This window comes from Athene noctua, chromosome 13 (assembly GCF_965140245.1).
Source record: "Athene noctua chromosome 13, bAthNoc1.hap1.1, whole genome shotgun sequence".
NCBI lineage: Eukaryota > Metazoa > Chordata > Aves > Strigiformes > Strigidae > Athene > Athene noctua.
In genome coordinates, this window is record NC_134049.1 from 5257583 (window position 1) to 5278827 (window position 21245).

Here is a 21245-nt window from a genome sequence, read left to right on the forward strand (position 1 = left end):
TGATCTCATTGCACAATAGAGTTCAGTCATTGTCTCTAGTTCAACAACACATGTATTTAACACATTTGGTTTTAGAAACAAGTACAAATAACTGATTTTTTCACCATTTTAGTGACAGATCTTCTGCTTTAAAAGTCAAAATATTACCCTTCACTCTTATCATTGTTACAAACTTAAAGATGGCTGTAACAGAAGCGGTGGTGAAAGACTGTCTTTGGTTTTTGTTTACCCCGTACACTTGGAAACAGTCAGTGCGTAAAGAGTTCTGCTGCTTCTTCTTCTTCATTCTTAGCTAATTAATACCTGCTAGATTTTACTAACAGTCTGTTTTTGAAAGCCATGGAGAATCTCTTGGCTTGTTATGAAATTAAAGCCTTTCACTTGATCACTCTGAGTGCAACAGCACGGTGGTGACAGCCCAAACTTATGCAGCATTACCAACGCTAATTGCTGCGGCAGCAGACCAGGCGTTTCTGAAACTATCCAGATCCCGAGGCTGTCTCTGAGAGCGATGGCATGGACAGTGTCTAATCACTAGCAGATACCATAAACGGTTTCTCTCCAGCACCTGATTTCTTCTGTCGCAAACATAATTAATCGACAAATAATGGATACTACAAAATCACGTACCACCTCCAAGATCTAAGTTGACTTTGAGCTAGGAAACCTTTGCACCAATAGGGACTGCTTTTTACATGTGAAATCTCTTGTTAAAAAGCGAAATAATCTTCTGTTTAGTAAATGAAAACTTGGTAAATGTGGTCTCGAGGGGCATGTATAAATACCCAAAGCCAACTAAAAAAATCATCACATTCTTTCTCCATTCATCTTTACTCCACCTTCCCTTTCCTCCACCCTTGTCCTTGGCAGACAAAATTCCCCAAAATTAGCAAAAAACCCCAACCCTGAAGTAGGAGAAATTCCAACTAAACACCCCCTCAATAGTCCATGAGGGCTGCTATAGGGGAAAACCAATTCTGGCTCAACCAGACCCAGTATAATGGATTATCTGACGTGTCCTGCCATGCCACAGGAAGCTGTGAGACTAAGCTGCAATATGGGAAAGATTTGCTGCTACCAACGCTTGTGAAGGCTTTTAGCCTAAAACTGCTGCAGCCCATGAACACTGTTTGATTATGAGTCTTGGCCAGTGATTTAATGGGGACTCAAGGATGTTACTGTGCACTGCACAAATTATTTAAAGGCTGTTCAAACCTGGTCAGCTTGTCACCTGGAAAAAAAAAAATATATATATTTAAATAGGCTTTCTTAACATTGTATATGTTTAAAAGCATTATTTTGTATATGTGTAAATTTTAAGCTCCTGATCTGGCATTACATTTTACGTCTTCTACCGACAAATTGTGCCAGTGTCAGATGAAACAGCTGCTCCCACCCAAAGCAGTCTCATAAATATTTCATCACCCTCTTGGTCTGCAGAAGGCTGGGTGATGCGACGTTCCCATTGGGGAGCACCACCGTGCTGCGACCCACAACGCACGCGTCGCTTTCTCCGTGGTCTTCTCTCAGTGAGCCCTCAGTACCGGGCAGATTGGTAGCCAACAAGACTATTTAGTCCAGAAAGTGACCAGCAATTTGTTCTGGCACAGCCAGTGTGCTGACAGCACCGATGCCAGTTGGACTGGGAGGGGCAGGCTGTGCTCTGAGCTTTCTCCCCTGCAACGTAGCACCTGGCAAATACTGCACATATAATGTACATGCATGCAGCGAAATAAAGTCCAGTGCTTCCCAGAGGCTGGATGCAGTTGCTTTGCGATGAGCAAAGTCTGGGTTTACTGGGCTTCTCACCTGTATAAATCTTTGTCCCTATGCCCTTGACTACCTCCAGCTCCTCACAAAGCACATCTGCGTCAAAGCATCCTGAACGGTAGCAGAAATTTCACTTAATACATCACTACCTTTACAGCACCAGCCCTGCCTCTTCATCACACTCAGGCACATCACGAATTCTCTTTTGATTCCTGTTTCAATTTGGCTGGAGCAATGTTTAAATAATGTCTTGAGACCTTTTTGAGGCACAGGGTGGGAAGGGGGGAAAAGAGCGTCTGCAAGTCTTGCAAGAGGGGAAAAGGACGCTGACTAGGACATCAACTTTAAGCCCTGGGATTCTCCCAATCAATGTGAATGGTAATTGGGTTACTAGGTCACTGAATGCAGTTTTCATTAATGGCTCATGTTTAATTTGAACTGCTTTTCCCTACAGGTATGGATTAATGCTTAAATATCTCAGGAGAAGCAAGGCATTAGAAAGAGACAATCTTTTATTAGGCCAACCAATATACTTAAAAATGCAGACATTTTTAGGCATGCTAACCTCTTCTCCTGTCTCATTAGTTTTCACTGTTTTCAGCAGACATTTTTCAGCTTTATTTATTTATTTATTTTAAGACAGAGCTATTGATCTCTGGTTTAGTGGAGTTTTAGTGTGTCCTTCCAATTTCTGACTAAAAGCTTCAATTATTTCCAGTAAAACTGGCAAGCTTTATATCTTTTATAAGAGTGTAATTATACCAACATAAAACGAAACTCGGTTTTACTATTCCAAATACACTTGTACATCTATAATTTCTCTACCATCTCTGATCTTTCTTCCTAATGGTTCAATAATTAAACTGAGTAGCATGGATGATAAAGGATATCTTTGTTCCGTTGCTTTGCATGCTGTAACAAACCAGGTTTTCTTACATTTTCCAGCTAAGTAACTGTCAGATTTTTTTTATTTTTTTTTAAATAGATCATCTCAAGCCATTTTCAGAAGTGCTCTCCTTCAATATTCTGACCAGAAAAAGTCTTTCTGCTGATTTGGAAAGCTTTTCCTGCAAGTTGAAGGCTGTATTACCATCAGTGGGCTCTTCAGCAGATTTTGCAGTGCAAACAGATGTGCAAACTGATCGAGAGAGAAACATAGCTGGTGCCAAGGCCCCTGTGCCCACACAACATGTTTTTCAGATTGGCTCTAGACTGGCCACATGAACATTAAAGAGCTGCTTTCTGATACCAGCATTAAATTTATTCTAAGTACATGTTTTGACAGTTTTAGAGAATATCGTAAAATCTCTCAGATTAGGGTGCAAGGACCTCCAAATGTACCTTGTGCCTTGTTACACCTCTCTTCTCCTGAGCCACCCTCAGCACCACTGGCTCCACGTGGCACATGGTGCATGCTTAAAACCAGCCAGCACCAAGCTACCCCACGATCACCTGTCATGTTGCAGAGGTATGATTTCAGTAATCCGGGATTAAAACCTACTATCCAATGGTTCTAATTCTTTCATTTGGTGTCTAAAGGTTGCATTGTATTACGGTTATCTGTCACACTAAACTAACTATTCCCCTAATTCCTCCCATATTCCCATACTACTTACTACCTACTATGAATCCCTCTTTGCCACAGGAGTGGAGAATATACACAGGTGAAATGAACAGTTCACTACACTTGAGCAAGCATCATAAAATATAACCATCGCCAGCACCTCATTTTTAAAAAAAAAGTCTTGCATGTGATTCATTAGGTGGCCTTAGCATCCCAGGAGAGCACATTATTGCCACAGTACCGTTATGGACATCCCCAGTCCAAAAATCATTTAACATGAAAAGTAAAATATGCTCTACCTGTAAGAAATACTTACAAAAAAAGGCAATTCTCTGAAACTGCAAAAACTCAGTAAGGCAAACTTAGTAAAATAAATGTGTATAACAATTCAATTGATGAAAAAGTCCTCCTTCTACTGCAATGGTCTGCCTCTGCTATTCTAGACACTTCAATAAATATGTTGTTCTCCTGATTCTTTTCTTATCAAAGCACACAAGAGCACAGCAACATGAGAGTCTGTGTGCCATGCCCAAGGACACAATGTTAACTGACAAAACCCAGTGCCAAGTAGCAATACTTCAGGTGTCAACTGTGTGTTAGATAAGTAGGGATTTTTTTTTTTACTACACGAACAAACATACATCTCAGCTGCTTGATGAGCACTTGGCAAAACCACTAATCTAATGAGTGAGGATGGATTTTAAACTGCTGGTTATTCATGACAACAGGCAGCACTAGACTTTACAAGCCTGCTGCTGCAGTCAGTCCCTGGTCCAGGGAAGTGTTGCATTAATACCAAATCCATCGGCGGGTTTGCCCTTTGAGAGAGGCAGCTCTGCCAGCAAACCTGGCGTCAGACCTCCCCGGCTACTCATCCCCCTGTCACTGCCACGACTCACTGCCACCTCCTCAGGTCTGTGATTAAGCAACATTGGGTCAGGGCTGCAAATCACACCACCGAGCTGAAATGCCAAAAACGCAGTATTATTTGAACCCAGATGAGTTTAGCCAGCCTCTTGAGAGCATGGCCCCTCCAACAGCGGTATCTGCAAAACAAGGGGGCCAGCAAGCCCTGGGGGCTGGCAACTCCTTTACCTCGGTTACCGACCAACAGCAGCAAGTCACCAAAACACACATTTCTGAGGCTGGGAGAGCAACTCTCTCTTCCTTCAGACACATTAGGCAGCCCTAATGCCAACAGTCCTGGCATATCAGTGGTTCCCTTTGCTTTTGGTGCCACTTTCAGCTGAAATAGGCACATAGGCCAGGGAGATGCCAAAAAATACTACAGAGTTCAGGTCGTTTCTGTAAGCATCTGAAAACACGAATGATTTCAGCCATGCTGGGCAAGATACTGTCGAGATCACCTCACTAGTACCATCATCAGTGGTCAGACTTGATTTATAATTTTGACTACGAAGTTTGCAATACTGTCTGCTTCTGTATATACAGACTTTGAGTAATTATAGGACATATGGGCAACTTGCACGGACGAAGAGGACTCGCAGAAGCATGCAGCTCAGAAAAGGTCAGATGCATACATGCAATTCTTCGTTAACAAGAAAGCCTCTGCAGAAATTCAGTGAGCCCTGTTACCTTCGTCAGCTGCTGCTCCGAGGGAAAGCCCAAACCAAACACAGTATTCGCTCTGCTGTCCGCCCACTGGCCGAACTTCTGCGAGGTTTTAGTGAAGGTCATGTTAGGTGTGATTGTGCTGTTTATGATCACCTGTTTAAAAACAGATCAAAAAATAATTAAAAAGTAGAAGCCACATTGCAAACGCATATCCTAGCAACAGTATCATCCAAAGCAATCAGCAGTCTAAATTGGGAAATTGCTGTATTCAGAAGACTTTTTCCCAAAACAAAACAGTTTCTGTCTTGTCTTACTTCATGCAGGAATTTTGAAGTTTTGTCTTCTTTTCCAAAGCATTATCATGGTCCTGCAGTTAAACACAGCTGCAGGAAGTCTGAACTCAAAGCAACAGCAGGGACAGGAGCTATAAAACTATCCTGGCAGAAATGCTGATGAAAAATCCTCTTTTTTCAGCATCACAAAGGCACATGGCTACTCACACTGCCCCGCCAGGCACTGAGGATAGCCTGAGGCCTCCAAGCAGGGTGTCCACCAGTGACACCTGCCCTCATATTGGAGGAGCAAAGATGTATGTCTGCTTTTCTCCATTTGGCCTCAGGCCTCCACAAGTAGGATGCCAGAGACATGTCAGAAATTAAAAAAAAAAAAAAAAGAAAAAGAAAAAATGAGCAACAAAAAACACGGCAAGGAGAAACTGATAACTTAATAGTGAGCCTAACCTGAGAGGGTGGTGAAATGCATCACCAGCAACACACATGCGGTAACAAATGTGGGCCTCAAGACAAATATCCTGCCACTTTACAAAAGTTAACGAATATCTGCTTCATCACCAGCGACCTTGAAAGCAACAGTGCTTCTTGTAATTAAAGCAATAGCCAACAAAAGGAAGGCTGTTGGGATGAGGTCTCTAAGGAACCTAGTGGAACAAGCATAAAATGTAATCTTGCAAAAAGAAATGAGATATACGTCAGTTCATTATCAAAAATCCTAACTTTATTTTCAAGATACATCATTATATGAGTCTAGAGACTCCTTCCCCTGGAAATTAATTCATGTACAATGTTCTTTCTGCTAACAGAATAGGAGCTTTCTTTAGTAATGTGTACCATCATTTCCAATATGCAAATTATGCGGTAATTAAGCCAAATCTGTGGGACAGTTTAATTATCATGATCAGGAAGTATCCTGGCAACATCATTTACTATGTATTCCAAGCATTTTTTTCCTAAGCTATCACTTACATTTAGCAAAAAGTATGAATTAAATTTACCGGAGAAAGACCTTTACTTGCCTCTGTCCCCCACCCAACTTCTGACCATTGTGGTGATGCTTTTATTGCTTTTTATTCTTACAAATTGCTCAACTTCAGTGGTTCTCTCCTTTTGCATCATCACTTTCAAATAAGTATATGATTTTCTGACATTTCCTACTACCGAAAGTTTCACCAGAAGGATCAAACCGGAGGAGGACCAGGCGGATGGTATCCCTGAAATTACTTTTTGCATGGCAAAGACAGGGCAAGAAAGGAGGAGAAGTGACTCTGCAACCAGTGCTGGCCAAGACACACCATAGAGACATCAGCTTTCAGAGTCAAAACATCTTTTTGACTGGCCAGCTGACAGGCAGAGGTATAAGCAAAGATCCCCAGATGTGCCCTCCTGCGGCTGTCTCACAACATAAATGCAGCCAACATAAAATCCAAGTGTGATTTCAGAGATTTAAATTAAAAGCAAAGATTTTTATGTAGGGTTTTGACAATGCAAAGGGAGTATGATTATATGAGGATTGCGTGATACAGAGAGACACAAGAACAGGAGGAAAAGCTATCACCAACACAGAAAAATCAGGATGCTTTTCAAAAACTCTGAAGTTCTATATGCATATTTCTTTAAAAATCTTACATCAGACAGATTAACTACTTACAAATATTTAGCTTCTCAAGTTACACAATTTGTTATAGAAGTTATGAAATACTCAAACATTTCAAGTGATAAAAAGTGTTATTTCAGTTCTACTGTGCCTATCAAATTAGACATCTGTGGGGAAAAAAAACTAATAAAACGACCAGTTTTATTGAAAGGCAAAAGCTTCACTCACTGGAAGCAGACTCTGAGAAGAATAGAATTCTTCCATACCTCCTACAATAATCATTGAGTAAATACAAATATATTGAAAAAAACCACACAAAGATATCTTTTAGACCACAGTCCAGTATTATGAAAGATAATAATAAAAGGAATAACGAAGCCTGCAAATTGTAAACCAAGGAACACCTTACTGAGTGATGAAATGCATTACATTAGCTTAGCAACTTAGAGGTTAATTTTTTTTCTATAGCCAGCACAGAATCCAAGAAAAGGTTGTGGTGATCACACACCTTCAAGAAACTGACAGTTCATCTGTTAAATTTATAATAAGCTGCAATTAGTGAAACTGCCTGGAAGCCGGCTCTACCTCTTTTTTTTTTTTTTTTTTTCTTCCCCCTTTAAAACCTTCTCTGTCAGTCAGGCACTTCAGAAATGCTGCGTTCCTCCAGAAAAGTGAAAACCTAAGTAGAATCTTCGGAGATTAAATCAGAGCTCATAGAAACAGTTCAGAGGAGCTGAATGCTGTGGGTACCTCGCACTTAGCCACCCGGTCTTTCTCCCCATCCTCACCCCATCGCCCCGTCGTGCTTGGAGGAAGATGCTGTAACGCCAGGCTTTGGGAGCATCAGCCTGTGTATTCAATTCCCGTGTAAATCTGGTCATCATTTCAGAGCAGAGACACTACATTGGTCAGGGAACAATCATGCTGGTTGTGTTTAGGAGAAAGAAAGGTTTTCATTGAAGAACAATGAGAAGCGAGGCTTTCAAGTGCTCCTGCCAGGTCACCCCTCCCAAAGCCAGCTCACCCTCAGCTACATCAGGCCAGAAGAACAGCACTCCCCACCCCTCCTCCCATCCCAGGCACAAAGTCTCTTGCCAGGGCAGAAGGCACGGGAAGTATTTGTGGCCACCCCAACAGGAAAGTTCAGCCAAACCAGGAAAAATGTCTTTTTTTCATTAAAATATGAGCTAGAATTTTCAAGTTTCAAAGGAAGGAGCTGAGAGGAAGGATGCAGAAGGGAAAGGGCACTATTTGAAAGCTGATGTGGGCTCATTTCTACCCCCACCTGCAATAAGAAAAGGCCACTCATCAAATCAAATGGGCTCTTACAAAATAACTTTGCTTTTGGTCCGCATTCACATAATACACACAGGGTACAATTCCAGCTGCATCAGAAAATGGATTAAACTTGCGGACTTTCATCCAGGATAATGGATTCAAAAGACAAACTATTCTCTAATCAAATGCAATCAATCCCTGAACTGGTTAAACAGTTCTCCCTAAAGACAAAGGCAAAAAGGAGCATAATACAATAAGCACCTTACAGAATAATAAACTCATTCATCATACTGAGTTGTCTACATGTGGTTAAAAAAAACCCCAAAACATGCCTTTGCTCTCATCTACATGCAAGTGTATCAGATGCCGAACATTCCTGAAACATCCACGTAAGTCAAACAAAATCTCATACTAATTTCACTTCCTTTGGGAGAAAAACAATCCTGACAGATCTAAATTTTTATCTGAAGATGACACAGAAGAATGTTCACAGTACAAGGCAGCACTACATCAACCAGAAATGACTCCAGACATTTAGAAACACACCGGGTATATGCATCTGATAAAAGTGAATGCAAATAAGCTGGCGTAGAGCAGAACATTCATAGGCTACAACACACCCATCCCGCTGCCTTCCCACAGAGAGAGCCTGCCAAATAAATCAAGCAGGGAGAGGTCACAAAATGACCTGAACGCGTAGGAGGGAAAAAAAAAGAAATGTATTGGCAGCTCATGCTGCTTGTAATATATGAGCAGTGCCCATATATACAGATGCCATTTCTTTTAGGGGATGCTTGAAGTACCACACTCCCCGTATCACAACCGCACACTAATGGGGAAAGGCCGACGTGGCTCCTGAAAATACATTTTCCCAAGTCACCGTTTCATTAACATAAGGTGAGCGTGCGTGTCGGCTGGATGGAGCACAGAGGGAGCAGAGCTGGAGCAGCACACAGGGCTTGGCTCACAGCGTACACCCTGGGTGCATTGGTCCTGGCTTGCCAGATTTGCAAGAGGGAAAAGAAGAGAGGAGAGCAAGCTCAGCTCCAAGGGGAGGAGGGCAGTGACCACAGCGGGCACTTGGCAGAGCCACTGGCACAGCCCCGAGGAGGGGGGCTAATGCACTGGCAGGAATCGGCCAGGACGCTTCCTCTGATGAGACACCCACCAAAGGGGACGATAAGCCAGCCCTCTCACAAGCTTGTCTACCTGGGAAAAGACCAAAATAACAGCTATGGAATAGCTAATGAATATATTAGCCAATATATTCTGCAAAGGTATTAAATTAATTCAGAAAATGGCCCCTTATTCTGGGACAAGAGTGCCAGATGAGGAATTATTCTGGAACTTCCCCTTCAAATTCACATCACCTGTTACTCTGAAGTAACCTCACCTCCAGAAAAGCCCCAAGGCTCGAGGCTATAGGATCTACTCATTAAGAAGTCACTACATTAAAACCTCCCCATTTCATTTTCACACCTCTGAATATGTGCTTTCCAGTTTGCAGCCCTCGTGAAATTTAATTTCCCCAACCCACCAGGCTGCTAATCTTCAATAAAGATGTATCCCAGTCTAAAAACAGAATTGAAGAGGGAAAGAAGCTGCTAATCCTCTGGCCACAGCTATCACAGGCTCAGCAGGTTCTTCCAGCTCATCAAGTCAACATGAATCAGAAGGGCTTGTAACACTGGATGTGAAGACGAGGAGACGGATGGATTCGCAGAGAAATTTTCTCTCTATCCCAAATGTTCAGCAACTCCCTTGTAGAATTAACCCATCTATGTTTCTGCACTATCCTGTGCTATCTACCATCCCTCCTACCTCTGCTGAGAGCTTCTGGACTTAGATGTGACATCTTTTCACCAGTAAGCCACTGGTGATAAACTGATCATCTCATTTCTAGTCCTACAAAGCCAGCATACACACACACACACACACCCCATTAATCAAGGCAACATTATTAAAGGGCAAAGAAAGTCCCTTTCTGAGGCCAGCTGACAGGAGTAGCACAAAGACGTGTTCACAGCCGTGTAAGAACTTGGGGATGAAAGAAAGAACTGCCTTTGGCCAAAACAGTGAACCTGTAATGCAGGAGGATTAATTACAGTTGTTTTACAAATCAGGGCCAGCAGATACGATCAAATCTTTCTCCCCACCCTTTCTGCTAAGTCTTTGTAGAAGGTCCTTTTAAAAAAAAAAAAAAAAAAAAAAAAGCCTGGGAAAACTGAAAGTAGCAACAGCACTTGTTCTAGTTTTGCTTCATCTGCTGCACCTGACACACAGACGGTGCTTTACCTGGGACAGGCTGCGGGTATGGATTTAACTAGATCAGGAGAACTGTAAACATATGTTAAGAAGATCATTGGGTTTCTCCATTTAGCTGCTCCTCCTGCTTCGCTCCATCATTTGTGCATGACGGGGAAGCAGAGCACAAGGCAACAGTTGGCAGGACATCTACTGCCAGACTCTTGCTCTGGTTACCCAACATTTTATCCCTACAGTGCTAGTAAGCCCGGCCAGCCACTGCTTTTCAAGAGTTTCTGTTCTACACAGCGAACCAAAGACAGTAGCTATTTCACCCTCAATGGACACCAAAAGTTCCCATAGCTACATCACGGATTTCTGTGGAAGGGGAACCACAGTGATTCATCCACACTGCAAAGAGGAAGACACCAGGATGCCCTGCAAGCCACAGAGGACTTGCTGCAGCCCAGAGCATTTACTTCCCAACCTGAGCTCCCCCTGCAGAGAGAAGACTCACCTTCTATGGATAAAGTATCTCACATGCTGCTACTTGCTCTATGGGGAAAAGGGCCATTTCTACGATTGCACATAGCTTTGTTTTTATCTTGCATCACCTTGCATCCCCAGGATAATTCAATGAATGATTAAAGTTTATTTTTAACTTCAAAAGCCAACAAATCAAACAAAAACTATACAGTTCTTGTCCTTCATGAAAAGAGATGTAAAAATAGCCACCCCTCTCCAATAAAAAGACTAATAACTGTTTTTTCTCTGGTAAAATATTTCTGTTGTAATGCCCTCACTAAGAACCTGTCTAAATGCAACGAAAGTGGGTTCATGATTATATGAATTCTATTAAGTAAATCTCTTGCTACACCTACTTCATTGCGCTCTTTTTCTTCCCAAGGTAATTAACGTCTCTGCAAAGTTGGCTTCCCACCTCCTCCACCCAGTCTAAATCTCTAAAATCTCCTATTTTTGCTTTGACATCTGACTAGATTTTTTTTTTTTCTTTTAGGCACAGCACACACATCCACCCACCCACACAATTCAAAGCACCAGCAGCTGTTTCATGAAGAAAATCTACAGCAAGGATTTTCAAACCCTCTACGCTGGAACAAATTGTTACCCAGGAATTTCATGCAACATTTTACAAAATATATCAACCAAGACACTTGTGTTATTTTCACATGATAAATAAGATTTCTAACTTAATGGAGACAGGGAGAAGAGTACAGTGAAGATTCTTTATTTTTCCCTAGTGACTAAATTTGGGGTGAGCGAAAAGGTTGTGTTACCTACAGTTAGATGCAATTAAAAAAACCCCATAGTTATATCACATTCACGCTTTGGAGGATTTAGTAGAATCATACAGTCTCTGTGTAGAGTATAACCATATTGTTATATGAATCATTTAAGCACTGATAATCTTCTGCATCCCTCAAGCTGTATGACAACAGCTTCACATAAGCCTGAAGGTCCTTTTGCAAAGGTCAGAAATGGCAGAGCCATGTGGCATCATTAAAGACTCCTCTACTCTTTAAAAACCTGCACACCCCAGGGAGCAGTCAGCAATAGGATAGCTTAGCCCTTCCTGTCTAAAATCTGGAAAAACTGTCCCTTGGCACGAGGAATGGCCAAGAAGGACAGGTATAATACATCATTTTTAGATGACAGGATCTACTTGGCATCTTCTAAAGAACCTCAAAGGGGTCACTGTTAACGACAACCAAGAGCAACCAGGTCTAGTGACATTTAGGAGCAACACGCTAACATGACTGAAGATACAAGATATCTATGAGATAATATAAAATACCAATCCTGCCCTGTCTGCAGAAATGCCTCCTCCCTTATTTTGCCGTTAGAAAATAAAGCTAGGTGGAGGTTAGCTGGGGCTCATGTGAACATTTTGTTCACCCCTCAGGGAGAATCAGCTTCGGACTTCAGCGAGTATTTAATGGTTGAGTCATTTATACTATTCCTCATTTCCCATCTAACCACCACTGTGTCGTTGGATGCAACTTCATAATCCAGAATCAAGAAATAAGTGATGTTTTAGGGGTTTTTTTTGTAAAACTAGGAAAATATTGCCTTGAATTATGTTCGATGCTCAAATTTTAAGAACACACAATGCAGTGTAGTCTATTTATAAACTCCATCTGGCATGATTTGATTAGAGTGTCTGATACATTAACTCTCTGAATAGGGATTTCCAACTATTAGATACCTCTGGCACTACAGCAGGGGGGAGGAGGGAACAAATAATTTATATAGCTCTTTCAGTGGACAAGCAATCCTTAAGAGTTTCATAAAGCACAGCTGATAGGAATTATTCTTTATTACTTTCAGTAGCTGAATTTAAAAAACAAGGGACTAAAAATCCCAAATTAGGAAACCAACAGCTAACCAGTGCTGCATTTATTGCAATTCTTGATGGAAATCCCTAATACCCTAGGAGGAGGCTGTGGAAAGCTCAGGGGGATGGAGCAGATGCTCAGGCCACCTTTGGCCACAAGGTTCCTCAGGCCCCTTATGTTTTCTTTTGGAAGAAAAAGGCAGCACAATGCAAAACCCACAAGCAAGCTGAGCACCACTGCACTCCCTGGAGTCTGGTGAACAGATATGAACATTTTTACCATCTATAAATTAGTTTATTTCAGTCCCATCCCACAGGTTTTGCTTTGATCAGATAATAAAACCAAAAAGATGAGGGAAAGCATCTGGAAAATCTACCATGTTGTGCCTGTGTTGACGATGTTACTAAAAACTTTCAATTTTTTCTCAGTTTTCACTTAACTACAGGCATGGATTATTTTCACAAAAAATTCATTCAAGATTCTTCAAAAGCTTTGCCAAGTTCAAGGACCATGACCCAAACCAGGCATTCTTTGCTTGACACCAGGTTTCTTTACAATAAAATCACATGGTTTAATTAACCTCTCTGGTATGTTCAGATGCCACATTCATACTCAAGTCTGGTAATCAGAAACATCTCTGTGTGAGGCAGTTATGTGCTTATGTCCTTTTCTGAGAAATTTATGAAGAGGTTTTAAAAGGAAAAAAAAAAATCTACACAGACCAAAGTTTCCCTACTTGCTGGTGAGTGGTGCAGCAAGAAATCCTCTAGCACGGATCTTCTCCCCCTCCCCCCCCCCCCCCCCCCTTTTTTTTAAAGATTAACAAATTGAGTTTCTGAAAAGGCTTCTGCCATCTCCTGGGTTCAGTTGTGTGTGGCCTTTCCAGTCAGTGACACACGTACACACTACATACAAGCAGAAAAATGAGCCCGATAGGATCAAACAGTGGCAGATGTGCTTCTGTTCTTCTGTCAAGGATACAGCTGTCGCCAGCACTTTGTTATCTTTTCTCCTAAGCTTACTAACTGGCTTCTGGAGGACTTACTTCCAGGAATAATCCAGACAATGAACAGAGGACTTTTCACATTTCAAAGTTAATAACTTGGAAAGAGATTAATATAGAAACATGTGAGTTCTACAGCTCTAGACTTTTAATTTTTTTTTTAAACCAAAACACATCCTCAGCAGATGATCATGATTTCTGGTTGATGCAGTCTCAAGGGACCCAACCAAATTTCCTGGCATTTACTCTGCTCCATTTCTCAGCTTTTGACAAGCTCTCTTTCACCTGAAGCCCCAGGTCTTGTTTGTGCAAACACTTTAAATTTTTCCTTCAACTCCCAGCTCACCTTCACCAGTATTAGCAATTCTGAAATTAGCACTGTAATTAAGCCCTAACAGTATTTTTAATTCTTTTTTCATCCTCTGAACACTCAAGAACCTGTTCACACAAGTGCACCCAATGTTACTAGCTTTACCTATCTAAACCAGTCTTGGCAGCTGTTGAAAATTCTCCTGCAGACACAACTCCAGGCAACGTACTATCCTCCCAATTATTAAATCCTGCACCTTCGCTCAGCCTGAATTTCTGAATACTTGATATCACCTTAAGCAAATAAAGGATGATGCAAGTGGGTAGTCTCATCCTTGGCTGACAGCTCTGCTTCTCCTTCATGCTGTATTTCTTCATCACCAATTTCCAAGGGAAATGTTCTCGAGTTATTTTAACCTCTAGAGAAAAACAAAAGCTCAAGTAACTTTAGTCAAGCCAGGTATACCACAGACATAAACAACACTAACATTTGAAGATCATCGGGGCTGTTATTTTCCTTAATTTCATTCACTCTTATTTCAAAGATGTCTTTGGGAAGAATGTGAAGTCTTGGTCTATGTAGCAGAAGGATCCAGCACAGACCTCGGTGTGTTCACCCCACGTAGATACTGATACTCTTTTTAAAATGTGCATTTCATTTTCTACTTGCATCTGTCCTGCTTCAACTTCCATTAACCCCAACATTCACATTTCTCTTTGATACTCCACAGGCTGAATGATTTACGTCTCCATAGGACCCCTCTGGAGCGTAACCCCTTGGGCACACCTTGCTCCTTCAAGGTGCCCAACCCCATGCAGACACCCTCCTACACCTGCATCCCAGCTGTAGGGCTGCTGCTGACCTGGCACCTGCACCTCAGCCTTTACCAGAGCAGCAAACTCTGCCTAGGAGGCACCAGCATCACCCACTGATGACAAGTTTTCCTTAAATTCAGAGTTCCCTCTGTATCATTTAAAGTGATGCTAAAAAATTTAGAAGTCCTATCACCACAACGCTAACGTCTTTAAATGAAATCAGAAAATAGCTATTAAATATATTAATTATTCACTGCAAGTTGTTTCACTGTCTGAGACTGATTCCAGCTTAGGTTAGGCTGGTGTGCTATGGCTCAGGACAGATGTTCTCCTGCTCTTAATCTGTTCATCACACAAAATGCAGGAGAACTTCTCCAAGAAAGGAGCAGCTGCCTCTCAGAGAGCAGCCTGATCCAGCTTTATTATTTACAGCAACAACAAGCCCAAAAGGGACAGCAAAAAGCAGCTAGAGACTCTTCAGGCATTTTTTACAAAGTGCTTTGTTTAGCACATTGGTGCTAGAACATGTCTCCCGCAGACAAGCATCGTTCTCCAGCACAGGCTGGGAAATCTGAACCAGGAAAACTCCACACTGCAGCTGCCTTACGAAGCAAACTCATCTGATGAGAGTGATTAAACGGCATCAAATTATTTTAAAGGCTCTAGTATGGATTCACAGTTTATAGACACTGATATTATTATGTTGCTCTGTCTCAACAGTACTTATCTATTATATGATGTATATATAAAGATCATAAACCCACAACTGATGTTACTTAATAGTCATCTTGAGCATAAAAGCAATGAGATGTTTATTATAACATACACACAAACTATGCACACTGCAAGACAGAAGTATGCATTAAAATTATATTTTATACCATGTTTTTCTATTTCAAAAGATGTTCTTCCTTTTATGTGGAGGGTTAATTAGTGCCATTTGTTGGAATTACTCTTTTATGGCTCCAGTATCATCTCCAGTGCTAATAATCATGTTGAAATTAACTCCAATAGTTCATGAAATACTTAACACTATGATAAAGAGAAGATGAAGACCATCAAATATGCTCAAATTTCTGTATTACAGTAATCAGACAGACCACTACTGGAAATCTTTTCTTACGGCATACAAAGATGTTGGGGGATTTTTGTGGACAGGTATGGACAAGAAGGCAGGAATACTGGATCAGTATTTCATCTCCAGATGTCAAAACCTGGTCACCTGTCCACCAGCTTACACTAATGTGGTGTCACCCTTAAGCTGAAATCTGTCTTTTGGGCTCTTCAAACAGTAACAAGTGTCACACAATGCCCTTTTGATGAAAGGTCCTTTTTATGTTGGTTCTCAGTCAGAAGTGTAAGTAATATTGAGCTCGTGCTCCCACCACACCCCTGTTTTATGGTTGGCACTCTTTCTGGGAAAAGCAGAAAATAAGAGATTTCCCACCCAGCCTGGAAGAAATGGCATGAAGGGCAAAAAAGAGCACGGCAGAAAAAGTTTTTTTTTTTTAAAAAAAAAAAAAGGAGAAATATCCATCTCGATTATCCAGCAGTGAAAAATCTTTGAGAAGCTGGAATAAAAAAAATATTTTCTGTTAATTTAATGAGATTTTACCAGCAGGGGCTTTCTAGAAATCATAGTTCTGTCAGTGCTGCAGTCAGCAAAATAATCTTCAGGGCAAGGAGCGAGGCCTCTCGGCATTTCGGCTCGGATGCCAGCAGCACACAGCACTCCTGACAAGTGATGGCCATAAATAAAAACTAGGGCAGGCAAAACTGAAAATAAAAGAATCTCCATCCCTTTGACAAAACACACATATATGCTCACCCACACCTTTCAAAATCACAGCATTTAATTCAGGATTTCTCCATACACCACTTCATAAAGTCACTTTTACATCCCTTCATCTTTGGCTACCCAAGGCTATAAAACATCCTCTGATCATTTCACTACAAAATTATTAAACCTGAAAATGTAGGTAGCTAAAAAACTTTGGTATTTTCAAAAACGTAGGTATTAAAAAAAATATATGAGACACAGTACATCACCTAATTCATTGAGCAGGGGGTCAGGTGAACACACACTGATACTCTGAATGGCAAGAGGGAAGGTGATGTTGTGATCATTTCTGCTACACGTGTTTTCACAAATCAGATCCATGAAGTCTTCGAGGCACAGTTAAATGCTGCCACACCAACGCAGGCCCCTGGCAAGGTACACATTGCCAGAAGTCTTTTTTAATTCAGTGCCAAAAATTTTGTAATATCTAAATCACTTGCTAAGTTTTTTCCTGAGAAGGAGTTGCTATTGGTTTAATGGCTGAATTTACGTCAATGAAAGAAAAAAAATAACAAAAAACAGAAAGAACTAGCCAGATGAAAGACTTTCATCCATGTTACCATACCCTGCAATTTTTTTCCTGTGAAAGGAAAGCTTCTTAAATCTAAGAGTCACCTTTTGGCAAAATACTCCAGGATATTTTTATCAACTATGTCTTAAAATAATTCCATTTCCATGGGCAAAGAAAATGATTTGTTTTGAGTCTCTGAACACAGCACTGGAAGAACTCTGAATTTCCTCTCCGTGTGCTGAGGATGCCTGCCTCCAGTCATGAGAACAAAAAAAGTGTGGTCATAAAGAGGTGGGCAGCTATTAAATTAGGTAGCAATTAGGACTGGCACAGGAACTGAGAAAGCCAGAAATACATCAAATATTAGCAGATTTACATCTCACTCCTTTTTATCTTTCTAAATATCTGCTACCACATGCTGCTGCAGCTCTGCCCCTGTCAGCGTCATTCTGCTCTGGAAATCATAGTGTCCATTCTTGGTGGGACACTCACTGATGGATCCCATTATAAGGGCATTTATGCCACTTAAACAGCTTCATCATACTATAGAATGGACTGTATTGACTTTGGGAAACATTATGTGAATACTGACTGGCAAAATTTGGCCCATATTCTAATTCCTATTAATTGTAATTTACTTCAGAAACAGACCCACTGATTTTGCTTTCCCAGCACAGCAGTTTTGCTGGTTCTCTCCAATATTTTCACACACTTATGCCCAACTTAGCTGCTGATCTTCAATATTCAAGGTAATTGTTAGGTAATAAACTCTTTTAAATGATCTAGCAACAGGGAATGATTGTCAGCCAACAATTTCTTTTTCTCTGAAACATAACAAAATTACTCTCACAATCTATTAATCTTTTTAACCCTGATTTTAATTTTTTTCTACTCATCTGTTTAAGCATCTCAGAGACAACTTAGGACTGGCATCTGAGATGACTCTTGCTGTGTCACTTTGCTGCTGCCACCTCACAATGTCTCACTATACACTTTACTGCTGGCTATTAATTTTTAAGATCGTTTTAGATTCTTATTAACAACTTATTTCTCAAAAGATTAAAAATTATGCTGTTGCAAACACAGGTTCTGTAGAAATAAGACATCTGAACATTTGAAAATGAGGACAGAAGCTTGTTCCTGAAGGATTATATTTCCTTCTCAAATTCTACACAGAAACAAGTTTCTCATCCTTTCCTCCTTGTCTATATCGTTCGGATAACACATATTTCCAATTCATAAAAAATTAACAAACCCACCAAGCAGGGCACTACCATGCATTATTCCACAGGATGATGAAGGATATCAGGCTGAGTAATTTTCATGCTTTCAAACTTTCTTTTTGCCTCTAAAAGGCAGAATAATGTAGGTCACTTTTAATGAGGAGCCGGGTGTGTGGCTTTCCCTACACACCACACAGCAACTGGGCACTTAGGAGTCCATGTTCTCCCTGCATCATCACTGTATTTTGTCATTTTTCAACAGGACTGACTTTTGCCTACAACACTGGGCACTTTCATATGGTGAAGTCTCTTGGCTGCCTCATTAACTCTGAATCAGTGTGTGCCCTTGCATTTTACTGTATCATTTCCTCCAGCATTCATTATGCTGCAGTTTAAACAGCCTCTGGCTAGAAACTTCTTAAAACATCATGATGAAATTACTTTCTCAACAACATACAAGTCAATTATAATGTAATTAAAAGATATACTACTTTATTCCCTTGTTTGGTAAAGGTATCTTTGTTAAGATCATCCAGTGAATATTTCTATGGTATCTGTGAAATCTTTTGCTATAAATTGTAAGCTACTGCCCACAGCACCTGTTTTTCTGTGAAAGACGCAGGAATTATAATACCCTTTCTCTTCTAGCTTTGCAAACATGAGGAATTAAAGTGATACAAGCGGTTTTGAATTTTGGGTCTCTACTTTTCAGTGCTTGACTCCCCAGGCATTTCAGTGGGGTTTTCTATCACCGGGCTGGGAAGATTTGGAAGAAATCTGGCACCTGAAGGTGTACGCTCTCGCCTGGCTGCCCTCCATCACATCAAACTCCTAGTTTTCAGCATAAGTCTCTTGCATATCCCTCTGCAAGGGAAGAACTAAATTTCATTGACTTCACCCTACTCCCTTTCTGTCCCATTTTCCTCTTTGCTGCAATGTCCATCTCCATCACCTCCGTCTGTACCAGTTGGGCCCTTTTGTCCTCCCCCACCACTTAGGAAATGGGTAAGGAACCAAAGGCATCGTCCTACTGTGACAGGCAGCAGAGCCAAGCAACTCCCCTGCCCCTCTGCCAGCTGTGCTCACAAAATGAGTTCCCAGTATTTATGCCCTTAAACACACGGGCTCAGCAGTTCCCTTAATCCCTCCCATCAGCCCCCTCCTGAGTCCTCCTGCTCCCCTCTGCCCTGCCACACTCCTCCTCACCCTCCTGCACCCCAGGGATTTGGGGATGAGGGACAGGGTCCTGCGGAGGGTCCAGACTTTTGGGGACAGCAGCAGCAGCAGCCTGAGGAAGTCACTCCTGCAAGAATTACAGCCCCATCAGCTTGGTGGTGCATCAGGAGGAAACTAAATACTCATCAGGTTGGCATTATGCAGCCTGCCCCATGTTCTGCACAACAGCCGTGCTAATGGCTTTCAGCAGCCTTATCCTACTCTGTGTACTTGCAATTCAACATGCTGCCCAGAGCAATAGGTTGAACGCTAAAAGTAAAAATAAAGCTTATGCAACCGGGTAACGAACAATGTTTAAGGAAGTGTCCTGTATCCTTGATCACGTTAAACTATTTTTATTGTTGCTATGTAATGTAAATAATGTTAAAAAAAACCCAAAATTAATCTAACAGCTGCATATAAGTTGTATTTAAGTGAGATTTCTCTGCAAGCCAATGTGCATCATACATGTTTGTCTAAAATAAGCTGTTAGAGCAGCCCATTTGCAGTTCAGACGAGGACAGAGAGTTGTAAGAGATACATGTCAGAGACATGTCCTTCATCACCACCTTCCTTCTAGAGTCAAGTCCCTGAATGTACGTGAGTTCCAGCTTTTATCTTTAAAAGAGAGATAACTTCTGCCTGCAGTGATGCCATGATGCTAATTCATCTGGTATTTGCCAACACACGGAAGACTTTATTCTAATGAGTGAGAAGTACAGAAAGCAGGACAACACCAACTGATGCTGCCTATCTATATTCTTCCTCACAGTCCTACCCAGTTTCATTTTTGGCTAGAAAAGTAGGTCAAAACACTAAACAATCATTTGAGAGAGAAAAGCAACTTTTAACTTATTTGGGTATAAACACCCTTCTTTTTCCAAATCACACTCTTAAACAGTCAGGGTAACAGGGGACTCTCCAGGGGCAAGCGTGAAGGCAGCACCTCTTCTCAACCTGTTCCTTAATCAGCAAAGGTTCAACACAGGAGGAATAATTCATGTGGCCAGCAATTGATTCTTGCTTGGGAAGCCCCAGGGGAGAATTTTAATCACGGAAAGCTCACCTTCTTCTGGGGCATGCTAAAATGGGGGGTGGTTCCTCCTGAATGTCTGTGGGCAGATTACAAAGCAAAGCTTGGATGCCCTTCTTCTCAGCACACACTCTGCAGTTCTGGGCAGGACCTCTGGCTGTGAGCATACGCTGCCCCTGCAGCTTCCCCCTGCCACATACAATAATTACTTTCTTTTCATTAATTGGTCTTAATGCATGCGTGCACATCCGCAAATCAAGCAACCCACTGCTGTGAGTACAGCAGTTTTGGCTTGGAAGTCACACTCGCCTGGGTTTGTAAAGCCAACAGCCCGCTACCACCAGCTTCACCCGAGCAGGAGCAGGAGTATCTGTGGGGTGTAAGTAAATCGGAGGGGGCTCAGCTTTACCCAGCAAGTTACAGGGATTGTGTGTGCCAACTGCAAACTGAGGCAGCCAGGGCAGTTGGCTGGCAGTTCTGGAAATGAACACACCGGCACAAACTGTGTAATGACGGTGATATATTAATGCTCCACTGATGTCAATGAAACATTACCATCAATTTAAGCAGGCAGTATGGCTGATTTATAAGCCAATATATAACCAAATATAGCACAG

The 21245-nt window shown here is 41.5% G+C and overlaps 1 protein-coding gene across 1 annotated transcript in view; it reads right to left on the minus strand.

The window, feature by feature from the left end:
• The window catches only part of HOMER2 (homer scaffold protein 2), a 65037-nt gene that overhangs the window by 18990 nt on the left and 24802 nt on the right, over positions 1-21245 (minus strand). Inside the window, exon 3 of the mRNA XM_074917030.1 lies at positions 4931-5062. Within this exon, the coding sequence (XP_074773131.1) occupies positions 4931-5062 (132 nt within the window). The remainder of the gene's footprint in view (positions 1-4930; positions 5063-21245) is intronic.